Below are 14,918 nucleotides of genomic sequence, written 5' to 3'. Positions count from 1 at the left end.
TACTGTGTTTTTACTTTAGCCATTGCCGATTCCACATCTTCATAGAAGCGTTCCACTACTTGGTCGTCGTGGCTGGATGTGGGCGCGTAGCCCTGCACCACCTTGAGCTTGCACCTCTTATTGAGCCTAATTACAAGACCTGCGGCCCTTTCGTTAATGCTATAGTATTCGTCTATGTTGCCAGCTATGCTTTTATTGACTAGAAATCCCACTCCCAGTTCTCTTCTGTCCTCTAGACCACGGTAACCTAGGACGTGTCCATTTTTCAGCACCGTAAAGGCTTCACCCGTCCTCCTAACCTCGCTAAGCCCTATTACATCCCATTTAATGCCCTCTAATTCCTCAAACAACACCTCGAGACTTGCTTCGCTAGATAAGGTTCGCGCGTTAAACGTTGCCAGGTTCAGATTCCATTGGCGGCCTGTCCGGGTCCAGGGATTCTTAGCACCCTCTAAGAATCCCTGGACCTAATATCGCTTTATTCGAAATTTCTTATGGTCCCAACCCAAACGCATGCTTTTTAGGCCGCATTACTCGAAGCGCTCGAAGAGCCTGACCGGCTTGTCGAGCGGAGGCGTCGTCCATTGCGCGCCAGCGGCGACCCATCGGCAAGTCAGGAGGTCAACATGGCCGGTCAACGCAAGCTGGTCTTTCCCCGGGCGATTTTCTAGAGTCAGTTCATGCTCGATTTGCGTCAACCGACTTTAGACAAACGGTCCAACTGCGTGGTACGATCCTTAAATTTTGTTCCTAGAAATTGGTGTGGGCGCGACGGTGTGCGAACACCGACACTCGAACCGTAGAATTAGCAGTGTCGTTGACGAGGGAACGCCGAAAAGCGCTTGTTTTGCAAACTTCACGGCTGCACACCGCGAGGAAAATTTGCCCAGTGATCATGCTAAGCCTCTAGAGCGAAAACCGTCAGTTTTCATGATTACGCTGTGTGCCCAGAGTGAGCGGGTAATCGGTTTTTGAGCGCAAGAAGCACAACCCTAGACTCTATAGCCACGGCATTTGCGGCGGTTTCCAGCGCGAAATTCGCGTATCATTCCGTGACGCCCGCACGCCTCCCTATAAATTGGCCACAGCCACTGACACTTTTATGGGCGACGACCACGGCCTCATGTATTGCTGGTCAAATCGGAGATGGGGTTGCTCGTGCCCGACAAAAACTTGAAACAGGCAAAACTCACTTCGCTTTTTGCACCCGAATAAATAGTTGTTCTTCTCTGAATACATTGTGCTTTGGTTCCTTGCAGTTGTGGTGCAATTAAAGCTCAACTGCTTAAGCTCTTCTCGAGCGGTTGCTTATATCGAAATACCGCTTATAACAAATTTTTCCGCCGTCCTGCTGACTTCGTTATAACGAGGGATTACTTATATGCTTTGAAGCTTGAACGGAATCTGACCAATTTGCATCGTTCATTAACTAGGCCCCATCGCACGTCGAACGCTGCCTCCTCAGTTGGGAATATCTGTTAAATGTAAATGCCGAATAAAAGTAATAGGAATGTACGCACGCATATGATGTTTTTGGCACTTTCAATCAACAGACAGAAACTGTGGTACTAGCTTCTATTTTGCGCGCCTGTAATTTTTGTGAATTCCACGATTTGGAAAATTCGCTACCTTGATGAGTGCGGGAAACTTTTTCATAGAATCAGGCTGCCAAACAGTAACTGCGCCTGCATTCTTCATTACACAGGGCTTTCTTTTTCTTTTTTTATCGCCCGCATACTCGGAGTGAATCACGAGACGCACGCAGGGAAAGCAACAAGGGAGAACATCTGTGTTATGGCCAATCATTTTACTTGCGGCTGTTTGAAATTAAAAACATAAGCTCTTAAGGCTTATTTATTTCAATGACCATATGCCTTGGGGAAGTAGGAGGGCTCGGCCAGAAGTATTTAGGAATGGGTTTTTTGGTAAAGCATTTCCCTGCAGCTTTTTTTTTTCTTCTTTTTTCTCGAGTCAGCCAGGACGGGTACATGCAGACCTCCTTCAATACATGACGTTCGGGGATAACCACGTAGTTTTCACAATTAGCACAAACACTGCGTGTGGCGCCGCCGGGCTCTCCTGGAACGGATCTCAGTGTCTCAACAATGCGCGAAATAATGGTTCCAGCGGTTGTAGCGAAACGGCTAATCTCGTTGCTGCGGTTTCATCCTTCTGTCTCACTCGCGAAGGTAAGCGTCCGCAAATAGCCTAGGCTCCGTAGCCCGATTCGCGAAAAATTTGGGCCGGCGAAATTAAAAGGTCCTATAGTAGTTCTATCGCAGCTTCAATTGTGAGCTGATGTACCCCTAGCCGCTGGATTTCACCGGTCTAACTGGCCGTCAAACCCCCATGCGCGCCCGCTCTCCGCGGCAGTAGCGCGCGGCACTGGACGGCCGGCGGCCGCTCTCGCTCCCGCCGCTCGGGCGCTCCGATTGCTGGCAGCGCCCTCTGCGCAGCGCTGTGAGTGCATCAGCGGCGCGGATGTCGCATCGTAGTTCGTAGCGCGAGAGCGACAAGCCGCAACACGGTAGTACATGAAGAGTAACTTTTTTGCACAACTTCAGTACGCGGTCAAGCCGACAGCCCTGAAGGCCTGAATTTGTTTTGGTCTTCCATTTTCGCTGTTGTCGGTTATTAGCAGCTGACGAATGCTTACATGAGAAGCTGACGCCTAGCTCTATTTTGCACAGCCATATCTTCCCGATATTCGGATATGCGTTATAGGAAAACTGCACTCAAGAGGAGGGGGAGGAGTAAGGGGAGGAGGGGAAAACTTTGTTTAACAATTAAATCGATCTGGTTAGTGGGCCGGGTCCTCAGTCCAGGACAAGAGAGTAAAAGTAATTTTCTTCAAATCATAGAACGCCATCCCGAGTAGAATAGGATTTGTTCTTCGCGCCTGGAAGGGTTGAAACACGCCGTGTGGCAAGAGAAAGACCTGCAATTTTTGAATACCCTTATACGCTGCATGCTTCGCCCCTCCCCAGGCTAACCAGATCGATTTAATTGTTAAACAAAGTTTTCCCCTCCTCCCCTTACTCCTCCTCCTCCTCTTCAGTGCAGTTTTCCTATAACGCATATCCGAATATCGGATGGCTGTGCAAAATGTTCCGAAATATCCCTCCAGGTCTTAACAAACATATATGTGTTACTATAAATTTAACGAAGACGTGACTCGTTTTGGTTAGATGCCTGGTCACATCACTTTACGTTGTCAAGGCATGAAAGTTTGCCGGCATGCACTATAGACGGCAAAAACTGTAGGTTGAGTTCCAAATAACCCAGTGTGTATATACGCGCGTGCTGATTGTATACCAGGCATCTTATCAGTATGAAGGTTTATTGAGCAAAACGAGTCACGTCTTCGTTAAATTTATAGTAACACATATATGTTTGTTAAGACCTGGAGGGACATTTCGGAACATTTTGCACAGCCATATCTTCCCGATATTAGGATATACGTTATAGGAAAACAGCCCTAATAATAAAGCAAAGCGCGCGTTACAAAAAAAAAAAAAAGCGACGTCGGGGCGCGCTCACGCTCCCCTCGCGCGGTGCGCACGACTCCTTCAAGACCGACGGTTGGCTTTCCCACGCTGCTTTGGATGCTCGGCGGTCAAGATGGCGGACCTATGCGCAACTCTGCTCCCGTAGGGAGCATATACAGGAACTCTAACGCGGCCGCTACACGAGCACCCTCACGCGTCGGAATGTGGAGCGCCCGCTACGCGAGCGAGAGCTCTCCCGGCCGAAGTGGAGAGGAGGCGCCCAACACCCGCAGTCACTGAGCGGAGAGAGGAGGAGGAGAGTAGCGCGCGCCCATCTCCCCCCGTTGCTAGGGAAGACGAGGAGCGCGCGCACCCGCAGCTGTTGCTATGCGGACGACGGCGGCGGACGATTCAGGCTCGCTTAAGAAGTGCATTCGCACTTAAAACATTTGCCGGCAGCCGGCAGACTAGCCTGGGAGAAAAGTTGCCGGCAGTTCCTTCCCGTTGGCTGAGCCAGACCACGTGATTATCCTGCCGGCATATTTTTGCAGATGCTATTTTGCCGGCAGCCGGCAGATTAGCCCGGGAGAAAAGTTGCCAGCAGTTACCCGACAATGCTGCCCCTGGGCTCCAATGCTGCCGCTGCCGGAGATGTCAACTTTAACGTTGGGGACAAGTTTTAGAGCTTTGCAAAGCTTGAGGAGAAGGTTGATTGGTACAGAAAAACGAGGCGGCAAGATTCCGGCGGGAATTTCGAACTTTGTCACTTTGATTACAGGCAGTGAATGTTCTTTGGTGTTGCCTTTGTAGACTTTCAATCGAAGTCGCAGAATAAAGAAATGATCAGCAAAAAATCAAGATTCGCGGCAGGCTGTGTCAAAGTTCGACGTGCCCGCCGCAGTCTTGCCGACTCGTTTTTTCGGTAACCACGTATTTCACTGAACAGTACCAATGAATGTTCTCCTCAAGCTCGGCAAAGCTCGAACACTTGTCCCCAGCGCTAAAATTGACATCTCCGGCTGCGGCAGCCTTCCCGCCCAGGGTCAGCGCTGCCGGGGAACTGCCGGCAACTTTTCTCCCAAGCTAATCTGTCGGCTGCCGGCAAAATAGCCCTGCCTCAAAACAAAGCCGTTTAAGCGGTGTTGTAACGTTACTCCTGAGAAGTAACGAGTTACCGGGACTCGTTACTTGCTTTTAAAAGGAACTAAACGCGTTACACGTTCCTTTATTTAAAAAAGTCGCTACCGAATATTAGCTACTGAATAGTAACTAGGCAGTAACGGTATCTTGTAACTGGTAATCTTGTAATCTTGTATCTTGTAATAGTAACTGGTATCTTGTAACGCGTTACATACATGTCTGCACCATCGTTAGTGCTTTCCTGCAGTGCGTCGTTTTTGTGCGGTCACGGACGAATCATGAGACCTAGAAGTTCGCTTAAGTAAGCGGGTGATGCAAATGCGTGAGGTTGAGCAGCTCCTCCCTCGCAGTGATGCAATGCATTCAGTGGTTGGCGCCTCCGCCGGGGAGCCATGCTGACCACTGCGGGCGCGTGGCGAATGGAGCTGCCCGTTCCTGACGGTGAAGGCGGCAGCACAGATGACGACGATGACGACTATGACAGCACAGGTGAGTGCGTCCGACATTCACTGTGTGAGGAGCAAGTGAACATTTTCACGTGTTACATCGGGAGTCGCAACATTGGCCGCCAATGTGCTTGCTTTGCGGCAATAGTCATAAAGGTGATCCGCCCCGTCTACGTAACACTCCCTTCTCTCCCGCCAAAAGCTTACTTTTCTCTACAGTACGCGTTTTAGTGTTGGTAAAGCTGTCCCTTTCTGACTCGATGGAAAATGCTTTGTTTGTGTATGAGGATATTTACAAGCAAGCGCACAGTAACCGTTCCGTATAACATATTTTAAATTCATTTTAATCTTTGTGGGCACGAGACCGCTCAGAACCAATGCCCTTTAGCAATCCGCATTAGCATGACGCCATCTGTTCCTACTGGCCCCAAACTGGCGACGGGAGGGCCACGTGACGTGACCAACGCGCTTGCTGCGGTTGGCGTGCGCTGCTCCGGCGTGTGGATCGCGTCACGTTTTCAAGACTAATGCCATGCTGCCCGCACTCGTAGAGATGGTGGAGACCCCGGCCAGTCTGGGCGCGCGCGTGTTAGCGCGCGCGTTCTACACTGGCAGTGGTGGAACGAGAACGGTGACATCACGAGCGCCCTCCTGTCATGACGGTGTTCGTTTTCTCGAAACCGAAACTGACACAGATAAACGAGGTCGTAAATAATTACTTCCGCTGTGACCAGCTGTTTAATGTTCCATTCTATGATTAGAGAGCTGGGAGGCACCCATAATAGCGAAAAAAAAAGGCACGCGAAAATTTCGTGTCAGTACTCATTTAACGGCCGTTCTTTAATTGTGTGGCATACCCGTGGACGGAAACTGTGCTCCCTAGTTCTTTTCACGTTACACGGAGGAGCGATAGCACACCTTTAACAAACGTGACTCAGCAGTGTCGCCATGTCTTTGCCCTCACTTGGCAGACTACCCAGATGCGTACGAAATCGCGTGGAAGCTCCGCGAAGCCAACGCCAGGCTTCTGGCGGACAGCTCGCCAGTCCATTCGAACCGGCCACGTCGGGTGCAGTTCAGTGACCCCATCCGAGATGTGCTATGCTTCACGCCAGACGAGCACAGCGGCTCTAGCGAGGCAGAGGAGGAAGAACCCGAGGATGATCTCGGTGGCACAGAATCGCCGCCGTGCGATGGCACCAGCAGGCTCGTGACAGCGGCAGCGGTGGAGCGGAGGGGGAGCCTCACGAAGGAGGAGCTTCCGCTGACGCCTGCTGCAGCCGGTGGCATGAGCGCGAGTGACGATGTCACCCAAGACTTGCAGCTAGGGGACAACTCTGATGAGGATGTGGTAAGAGTCTTTGCAGCTATTCGTATCAGACGCGAAAAAGGCACTACTCCTAACTGAGTAATGCCAGAGATAGGATGCAGTATTGGGTGATTTTAACTGGGCCTTGAGACCTGATCACATGATACTAAATGGCCTTATTTTTAACGCTTAGGGAATCTTGAACAAGTTGTAATATATTCTCGAATCGCCCTTACGCTACCGGGGGTGGGAGTTTGCTGCGGCTATATTCGGCTGTTTTTGAGATGACGGGGCAGACACTTTTTAGGCGTTGTTGGAAAGAAAGTAAAAAGTAGCAGCCATGTTTCAATCTGCGCAGGAAGACCGGGAGAGCTTCGAGTCGGACGACACGTCGGTCAGCGAGAACATTTCGGAGTCCTCGGGTGACAAGGATAAGAACCACATAACAGAAGCCGGTGTTCCAGACGCCGGCGACGACGATGACGGCTCCCATTCTTCGGGGAAGAGCAGCGGCAGTGTCGATGCCAGCAGGAGTACACCGGACGGTAGCGAGTACAACGTGACAGCGCAGAGGGTGAGGGAGTCCACGGGCGGGTCGTGTAGTGATGGTGGTGGAGGGAGAGATTCGCCAGGCGAAGAAAGGCCGCAAGTAGCAAAACATGCCACTGCCGAAGAATCAGCCAAGGACGCAGCTAGCAGCACTACAGCACCTGTTGCAGCATCTGATTCCGGGCCGAACAGCGAATCCTGCAACCACCACCCAGCAGCAACGCTTGTAAGGAAGCCCGTGACCGCGCTGCCGCGCAATGGTGAGAAGCGTTCTTCTGCTCGCCATTCGGCAGCGCTGTGGGCCGCCTACGGGGGAGCCAAGCCAGGAGCGAAGACGGTGGGCGCCGTTGCCGTCCGCCACGACGCAGCGCCGCCCAACGCCGGGTGGGAGACGAGTGTTCGTCCTGCATCTGTCCCGATCCAGCGGAGGCAGCAGACCGGCCACTGGAACAACGGGGCACGCCAGGAGGCGCCCGGGCGTCCGGAGCGCGCAGTGCATTCGGCGAGACAGGTGGCGAGGCCATCGGACAAGATGCCCCACGGTGCTTCCTCTTCCAGAAAGGTGATGGCCATTTTCTTTTGCGGCTCCTCTACCGGCAAAGGTTGGTAGCAACTGAAAGCATAGGCATGGGTCATTAGGTGCCAGCACTTCGTCCTGGTAAAAAGCACCAAAGAAGGGAGACACGTGCATGCGCACTTAGAACAGAGACCGTTCCGTATATTTTTTCTTCCTCGTCTCCGCGTTCTTCCGCGCTTTTTACCACGCGGTATGCCAACCCCGCAGCATGACTTCGCCCAACACCCACCGATTAGTTTTCACTTTCACATATCACTCGTGCCAGTGTCTGAAGGTTCTCTGCACCACATTTCTAGAGGTTTTTTCTCGGTTGTCCGCATATAGGAACCAAATTCGGTAATGCATTCGATTTTGTGTGCAGGTATTAGACGTGACAATGTTTACATATATACCCAACACCAAAAACGAATAACAGCCTTAACATTAGCAATTGGTCAAAAGCTGCCGCTACGGACGGAAACATTGTAACAGCGCACCCAAAATGTGACGCGCAGGTAAGAAGCATCTCATGCAGGTAAGGGGCTCTTTTCCCCTGCTTTCGCAGAGATGATCGCTTTCTATTGTTGCTGCCTTTCCCACAAAGCGCGCGTAACTTGTTTGAACTGGCAAAAGATTTTATTTTAAATTTGGGGATACTAGCCGGTGACATCCAGGAAAACCCCGGGCCAACCACATTTCACATTCTGCGTAGACGTCGAGGGTCAGACTACTACCTCGGAAAAAAAGGCAACATTAAAGAAAACCGTAGAAGGCTACAAAGCACAATAAACAATTTAGGTCTCGCGGAAGATGACGTAGGGTTGAATAAAATAAAATGAGGTGGAATAACCTGGATTACGACAGATTAAGGTGGGTTAAGGTAGATTAAGATGAATTATTTATTTATTTTATTTATTTATGATACCCTCAGGGCCAAAGGCGTTATGAGGGGAGTGCACGGTGTGACAGAAATAACAAAAAAAACAAGAACAGCACAACGTAGCTGAGATACAACGTATACATTACAATCATTAACACAATGTCATCAAAAATTGCGACTCATAAAAAACAAACATCAAATGATGATGATGAATATATCTTAATTTGTCAAGCTGGTGCAGATGTTAGGGCACCCGCCCGGTGGGGGGCTTCCCTATTCCGGGATACCCTGAGCTCGGCTGGCGGTCCAGGCCCTCTTCACCAGTTCACGCTGGATCCCAAGGTCCGGGCTCGTCAGGCGGTTCACCCATAGAACTCCTGATTATACAATGTTAGCTAGAACATTTCGGAACTGGTGGACGTCATTCATGGATGCAGTCTGAAAAGAAAGGCGCTTCCAGTCGCGACTTGTTCGGGGCAAGAATGAATGAAAACAATGCATTGTTTTGCACATATCAATCCCAACTTTGCGCTCATGGTCGACGCGACGGTATTGATAATGTGGCCTTAGGTATAAGCTCGTCACGCAGGACGGGGTGGTGATACAGATTATGAAAAATATTTAGTCGCGAAATTTGACGTCTAGTCGAGAGAGATGGGAGGTAATGCTCGCATTTCGATTGTAGGTAGCCAGCACAAATCTAACAGAATTATTTTGAACCAGTTCTAGGGCAGTTATAAGTTTTCCGTGACATGGGTCCCACACTTAGCATGTGTATTCCAGTTTGGAAGGAATTAATGTTCTGTAAAGCAAAATTTTAATGTACGAAGGAGCTGCAGGAGTTGCAGCGCAAATAACCTAACATGCGATTAGCCTGGTGAACAATATGCTCTATATGAAGGTTCCAGGTTAAGTTCGTGGTAATGTGAATGCCAAGATATTTGTGGGAAGCAACTGATTCTAATTGGACATTGTTAACAGAAATATTGTGATGGATTGGGTTTAGTACGAGAAACACGCATTGGTTTGCATTTGTTAGTGTTGAGTTCCATTAGCCATGTTTTCGATCCATTAACGACATAATTCAAATCAGACTGAAAATTGTAGTGTCGTTATCAGAAGTTATTTCACGGAAAATAGCACAGTCAACAGCAAATAAAAGGACATTAAATTTCAACAGAGAAGACAAGTCATCAATATAAATCAGAAACAAGCGGGGTCCAAGAACCGATCCCTGCGGTACACCTGAATAAACAGGGCTGAATGGAGAGCAACATTGATTAGCGACAACAAACTGCGAGCGGTTAGCCAAAAAAATATTCAATCCATTTCAACAAACTGCTGTCAGTGTTTAATTGATTTAGTTTATGAAGCAGTAGCCCGTGTGAAACCTTATTGAATGCCTTGGAAAAGTCTAAAAATATGCAGTCAGCATTCGATGATCGATCTAAAATTTGGTGTAATCTGTGAGCAAAATAAATTAGTTGGGTTTCACAGGAGCATGTCTTACGAAAACCGTGTTGGGCTGCTGCGAAAAACGAGTTTTATTCAAGATAAATAACCAAATTACTGTAGATTCCATGTTCTATTATTTTTCAGAAGTTACTGGTTAGAGAAATGGGGCGATAATTACAAGGAATATTTTTATTGCCGGACTTATAGACTGGAATAACCTGCTTTCCTATTTCCCATTTATTAGGAAGCGTACCCGCGTCTAATGATTGCTGAAATATTTTTGTTAATATGATAGGACAATAAACAGCACTCTTTTTCAAAAATTTTGTGGTATTGCCATCAAAGCCAGGAAATGAAAAGCTATTTAGGCCAGTGATAAGTTTATAGATACCGGATACATCAATTTGTACTGGAGGCATAGCTGCGGAATTGAGTGTTTGGGTTGGAGGATTCGCAATGGTAGACGGCGGGGAAAAGTTTTTTACGAATGTTTCATTGAGAAGCATAGCACAAAGATTGCTTGGAACTGGTTCGTCAAATGTGTTGCTTAAGGTGATGGTATCTTCGGACGGAGGATTTATGGTACGCCAAAACGTTTTAAGTCTGAAGAAAGCAACGAAGGAAGCACATTAGATTAAAAATTCTGTCTAGCATTTTTTATAGGCGGAATGTGATCATTTGAAGCAGTCTTGTACGCATGCCAACGTGAGCTTGAAGTTGACAGTCTGGCGATGCGATAGAAACGTTTTTCGTTATTTGACAAACGCTTGATTTGGGCGTTGTACCATGGTGCTTGGGCATGCGTGGGGATGGCTCGCTTCAGTTATGTGCTTATCAATTAGTTCCTGAGCTTTAGTTTCAAAACTGTCCCCGTTAACTTCTGCAGAGTTGTCGAATGTACTCAAGAAAGCATTTGTAAACTCGTAAAGGTCGTTAGCGATGGCGTCGAAGTTGGCTCTGTTATAGTCAAGGATGGTTTTACATTTTTTTTGAGCGTTGTGAAGCAATAATTTTAAATGAAAAGTTGTGGGTAAAATTGGTGGTAAAATGGCGTCACTGCCTGGTAGTGGACATGGATACAAAAAGGTGGCCTCCAATAGTACGCCAGCCCTTCGCCGTCAAAGCACGCAAGCAGCCTCAGATGTCTGGAGAAAATTTTAACTTAGTAATGGGCGCTGTCATAAGCAATAAGCTGTTTTCTCGCCCATGGTTGGTGCTCCCAACATCATGCGTGTTCAACAGCATGACCTTTAAAAAAATTTCACCATCTTCCCGTAGGGGAACCGTGAGTAGTATGCGAAGCAGCCGTGGGGTCGACTCAAGTTCCCATTAGTTTTCAGTTCGATTGCGGCGTTGCGGGAGGAGAATGAGGGGAGCGGAGCGCGCGCGCGTCATTTATACCGCGGAGCTACAGTGGCGCTCCCAGCGGAGTATGCAGCGGATACCGTCGCGTCTCTAACCCTAAGCTGCTTCGCATTATCGCGCGCGGAGACGCAGGTGTTGCCATTCATTGCGCAATCCCGGAGAGGAGAGGAGCTTCGGAGAGGAGAGGAGGAGTGCCGGAGAGGAGGAATGCCTCGCATACTACTAAGGGTTCCCTTACGGGAAGATGACGGCGGTGGTTGAACGCGAAGCTATCTCGTGATGGATTCTTTGGTTGGCCAATCCCTAGGGGCATCCTGCCGCAATCATCATCAGCGGTGCCTGGCCAGGCATGCGCAGTGGGTGTGCGGACGGCGGACAATGACGACAAGGGAGGGAGGGACACAGCCCCGAGCATGAGATGCTCCGCATCTAAAAAGAAGAAAACGAATGCGGATGTCATTTGGCCGCTCGAACTCAAATTTTGCAATTTGGAACATAGCACATTGCAATTTTGGAACATCCCAAACGTTGCAATTGCCATCCAAACCTTAGGCCCTCCAAGCGCTCGCACGCGCCGGCGACAGACTAGAGCGAGAGGTTTTGCAAACTTGTGATGACCCAGCGAACGTGCATTAGTTTAAGTCAGTGCACTTGCAGGAAAGGGGTAGGTAGCGTTCTTATTGGTTGCGCTACTCTTACGCACTAAGGTGCGATTGCTTCTGTAAGCTTCGTCGCGGCTCTTATTGAGGATGGAATGACTGACTTTCTTTTGGAAATATGAAAAGTGCAATGAGGGGGACAAACTGGATTACGCTCGTCGATTAGATCACGATAGAAGGGCACTGGAAGAAACGTCCGAAGCGGTGCGCGTCCCTGGTGCGACTCGCTGGCGCATTCCACCGTGAGAGTCTTGAAAACCGCCGCTTTCGGGAACACCGGCAGACATAAAACCAGGGTGTCGAACCGGAACCGGAACCGAACCGAAAACCGGAACCGAACCCGAATTTTTGCCCGGAACCGGAACTGAACGGGAACCGTATTTTTTACGCCATTTTGGAACTGAACCCGAACCGGAACGAATCGAAGGAACCGTTCCGAAGCGGTTCCGGAGCCTCAAAAATATAATTTCTAGTTTTATATTTCGGTACCCTACCTTGTGTCTGAAGATATTTTGCCACTCGCTAGACAGCACCATGAAATATTTTGCATAGTCTGCAGTTCCCAAGGCCCATCATGTTGTCTTCTAACTATTGCCCTCAATTTAATGTAAAGTTGTTCGTGTATACGGCCTGTCCGCTTGTGAAGGCCTTCAGGGACACCATAAACAATAAATCCATATCTTCCACTTATTTTAGTTTGAATGGGCAGTTATATACGAACAGCACTGAGACACAAACTCAAAGTTTTCAAAGTCAACGTCACTTTTTCTTGTATACAGTGCCGTTGTGTCTTTTGGTTACTGCTCTAAGAGAACATGAGATATAAAAAATAGGGGATCCTAATTTCCACTTTTAAAGTATATTTGATAGCATTTTCATATTATCTCGAATCTCCTAAACCTTAAAATTAAGAGGCTGATAGAATAAAGTCGAATAATGCGGGTTAGCGGGTACACTGGGGTGGATTAGTTAGGTGAGTGAATGAGCTAATGTGAATTAGTTGGACTGGTGTGTTGATTAATTTGAATTACAGGAATTAGCGGGTCAGTTAAGGCAGATTAGATCGTCGGACCACACATGATATCTCTGGGTTCCGGTGCAGCGAGCTTAAGAATGCTTCCGGCTACGGGCGCGGCCTTGGCTTTGCCGCCGCCTACGTCGGTTCCTGGAAAACCACCCCATGCTCCTCCAGACCCGGTCACAGTGCCGGGAAACCCAGAGATCCTCGCAGCCCCTCAGCTCATCGTTCCTTCGGGACCACCACCAGTTGCATTAAGCCCCTGCGGCAACGACCAAGACACTTCTGGGACGTCGCTCCCACCAGGACAAGTGGGTCCTGTGGAACCTTCAGATTTACCCCTACCAGACGACATGGATGGCATGTCAGAAACGTCTAACTCTGTTTCCGAGACTGTTGTTTACGCTAATGAAGCCATAGCCTCTACTGAGAAATCAGACCTCCCTCAGCATGTGCTTCCCCCGAAGCGCCGCCGTTACTCCAAGAGCTCCTACCGGCCGCTAGACATCAGTACCGTTCCGAGCCCGCTGAGGCATGGAGTCGTAGTAGTGATCAAGCCTGATGATACATCTAAAATTATCACTCGATTCAACCCGCTTGTCACCAAGGAGGGACTAGTATCTTTGGCTCCCGCTGGTGTACTGCAAGTACGACCAAATCATAGACTTAATCTGCTGGCCATTGATACACGCAATGCTGATGCCACGGAGCGCCTTCTGAAAATATACTCCATTGCTGGAATTCGTGTGCAGGCATATGAGCCACGCCCCATCAACTGCGGAGTGGGTGTCATCCGAGGTGTTGCCACGGACCTAAGCAATTCTGACATCCTCAGTGCACTGCGCCTCAGGGCCCCAGTAAAATGCGCCCGGAGACTTGGAAAAACCTCTGAGAGTGTTCAGATTGTGTTTGCCACTGAAACGGTTCCTGAGCACGTCATCATTGGATACACGCGCTACCGCGTGTACAAATATGTGGGGAACCCAGACAGTGCAAGAACTGCCAGCGCTTCGGGCACGTGGCGGAAGTCTGCAAGCTCTCACTACGATGCTCACGATGCGGAGGCAGTCACGACCGTACAAAGTGCGCCGCTGAAATTCTTCATTGCCCCCAACTGCGGAAAAAAGCACGAATCGACCGTTTCTAAGTGCTCTGTACGACATCATCAGAAAGCGATATTTAAAATCATGTCGGCGAACCACGTCGATTATAAGTCAGCGAAGTCTGTCCTAGCAGAGCAACGCCGCACTGGGAGAAAGGGCGTCCTGCTTAGACAAGACCAGTCCACTGGGAGTTCAACGTTTATCAATGTCGAGGAAGACTTCCCTCCGCTACCGGTCGTTCAGCATGAGCAGCAGGCTCCTGTGGTTACTCATGCGTGTGCACTAAAAAGTGACCAACCTGCCCATACCTCCGCACCTACAGTGGAGCCTGCATTTGCACCAGCGACGGCGTCGCCGCCAACTCCAGCTGTGCGGACATCGAAGTCGGCCCGTCGAGCTCTGCCGAAAGAAGATAGTGGTCGAAAAGTTGACCGGAGTTTCGGTGGGATTTGGACAATGATTTCGAACCCCGTGGACGCTGTACGCAGCTTCCTTGCTTCCCTTGAGTCTCCATTGGCTACAGCTCTTGTCACACTCCTGGATTTTGTCTCGCCCTTCCTTGCTCTTTGGCGGTAGCTACAGAAACTCGCGTGGCATCACCGTTAAAACTGCAAGAAATTCGAAATAATGCAATAATATTTCAGTGGAAAGCTTGTGGACTCCAGAAGCGTCTGTCTGATTTCCGCCGTTTCATGCAAAATCATCGCTTCCCGGTGATGGCCATCTCGGAGTCGCGATTATCCCAAGATATCCGTCTCTCGGGCTACACGGTCTTACGATCGTCAACTGGAGTGGCGTTAACAAGGGTCCTTCTAGCTTTGCGTATTGACCTGGCCATCATAGAACATAGCATTCCACCCGATGCATCAAACCAATACGTGGCGGCTACAGTGCGAGGTAGTGGCTTGTCATTTACTATTATTGCTGCCTATATACCCCCTCATGTCGCA

The 14,918-nt window shown here is 49.2% G+C and overlaps 1 protein-coding gene across 1 annotated transcript in view; it reads left to right on the top strand.

Moving 5' to 3' along the window:
- The window catches only part of LOC144152050 (uncharacterized), a 138,156-nt gene that overhangs the window by 25,550 nt on the left and 97,688 nt on the right, over positions 1 to 14,918 (top strand). The window contains exons 2-4 of the mRNA XM_077683242.1: positions 4,979 to 5,117; positions 6,046 to 6,425; positions 6,742 to 7,494. Of these exons, the coding sequence (XP_077539368.1) occupies positions 5,021 to 5,117; positions 6,046 to 6,425; positions 6,742 to 7,494 (1,230 nt within the window). The 5' untranslated portion in view covers positions 4,979 to 5,020. The remainder of the gene's footprint in view (positions 1 to 4,978; positions 5,118 to 6,045; positions 6,426 to 6,741; positions 7,495 to 14,918) is intronic.

Source organism: Haemaphysalis longicornis, unplaced genomic scaffold, assembly GCF_048455015.1.
Source record: "Haemaphysalis longicornis isolate Haplotype H1 unplaced genomic scaffold, Haemaphysalis longicornis Haplotype H1 scaffold_9, whole genome shotgun sequence".
In the NCBI taxonomy this organism is placed as follows: domain Eukaryota; kingdom Metazoa; phylum Arthropoda; class Arachnida; order Ixodida; family Ixodidae; genus Haemaphysalis; species Haemaphysalis longicornis.
This window is presented reverse-complemented; position numbering and strand designations above follow the sequence as displayed.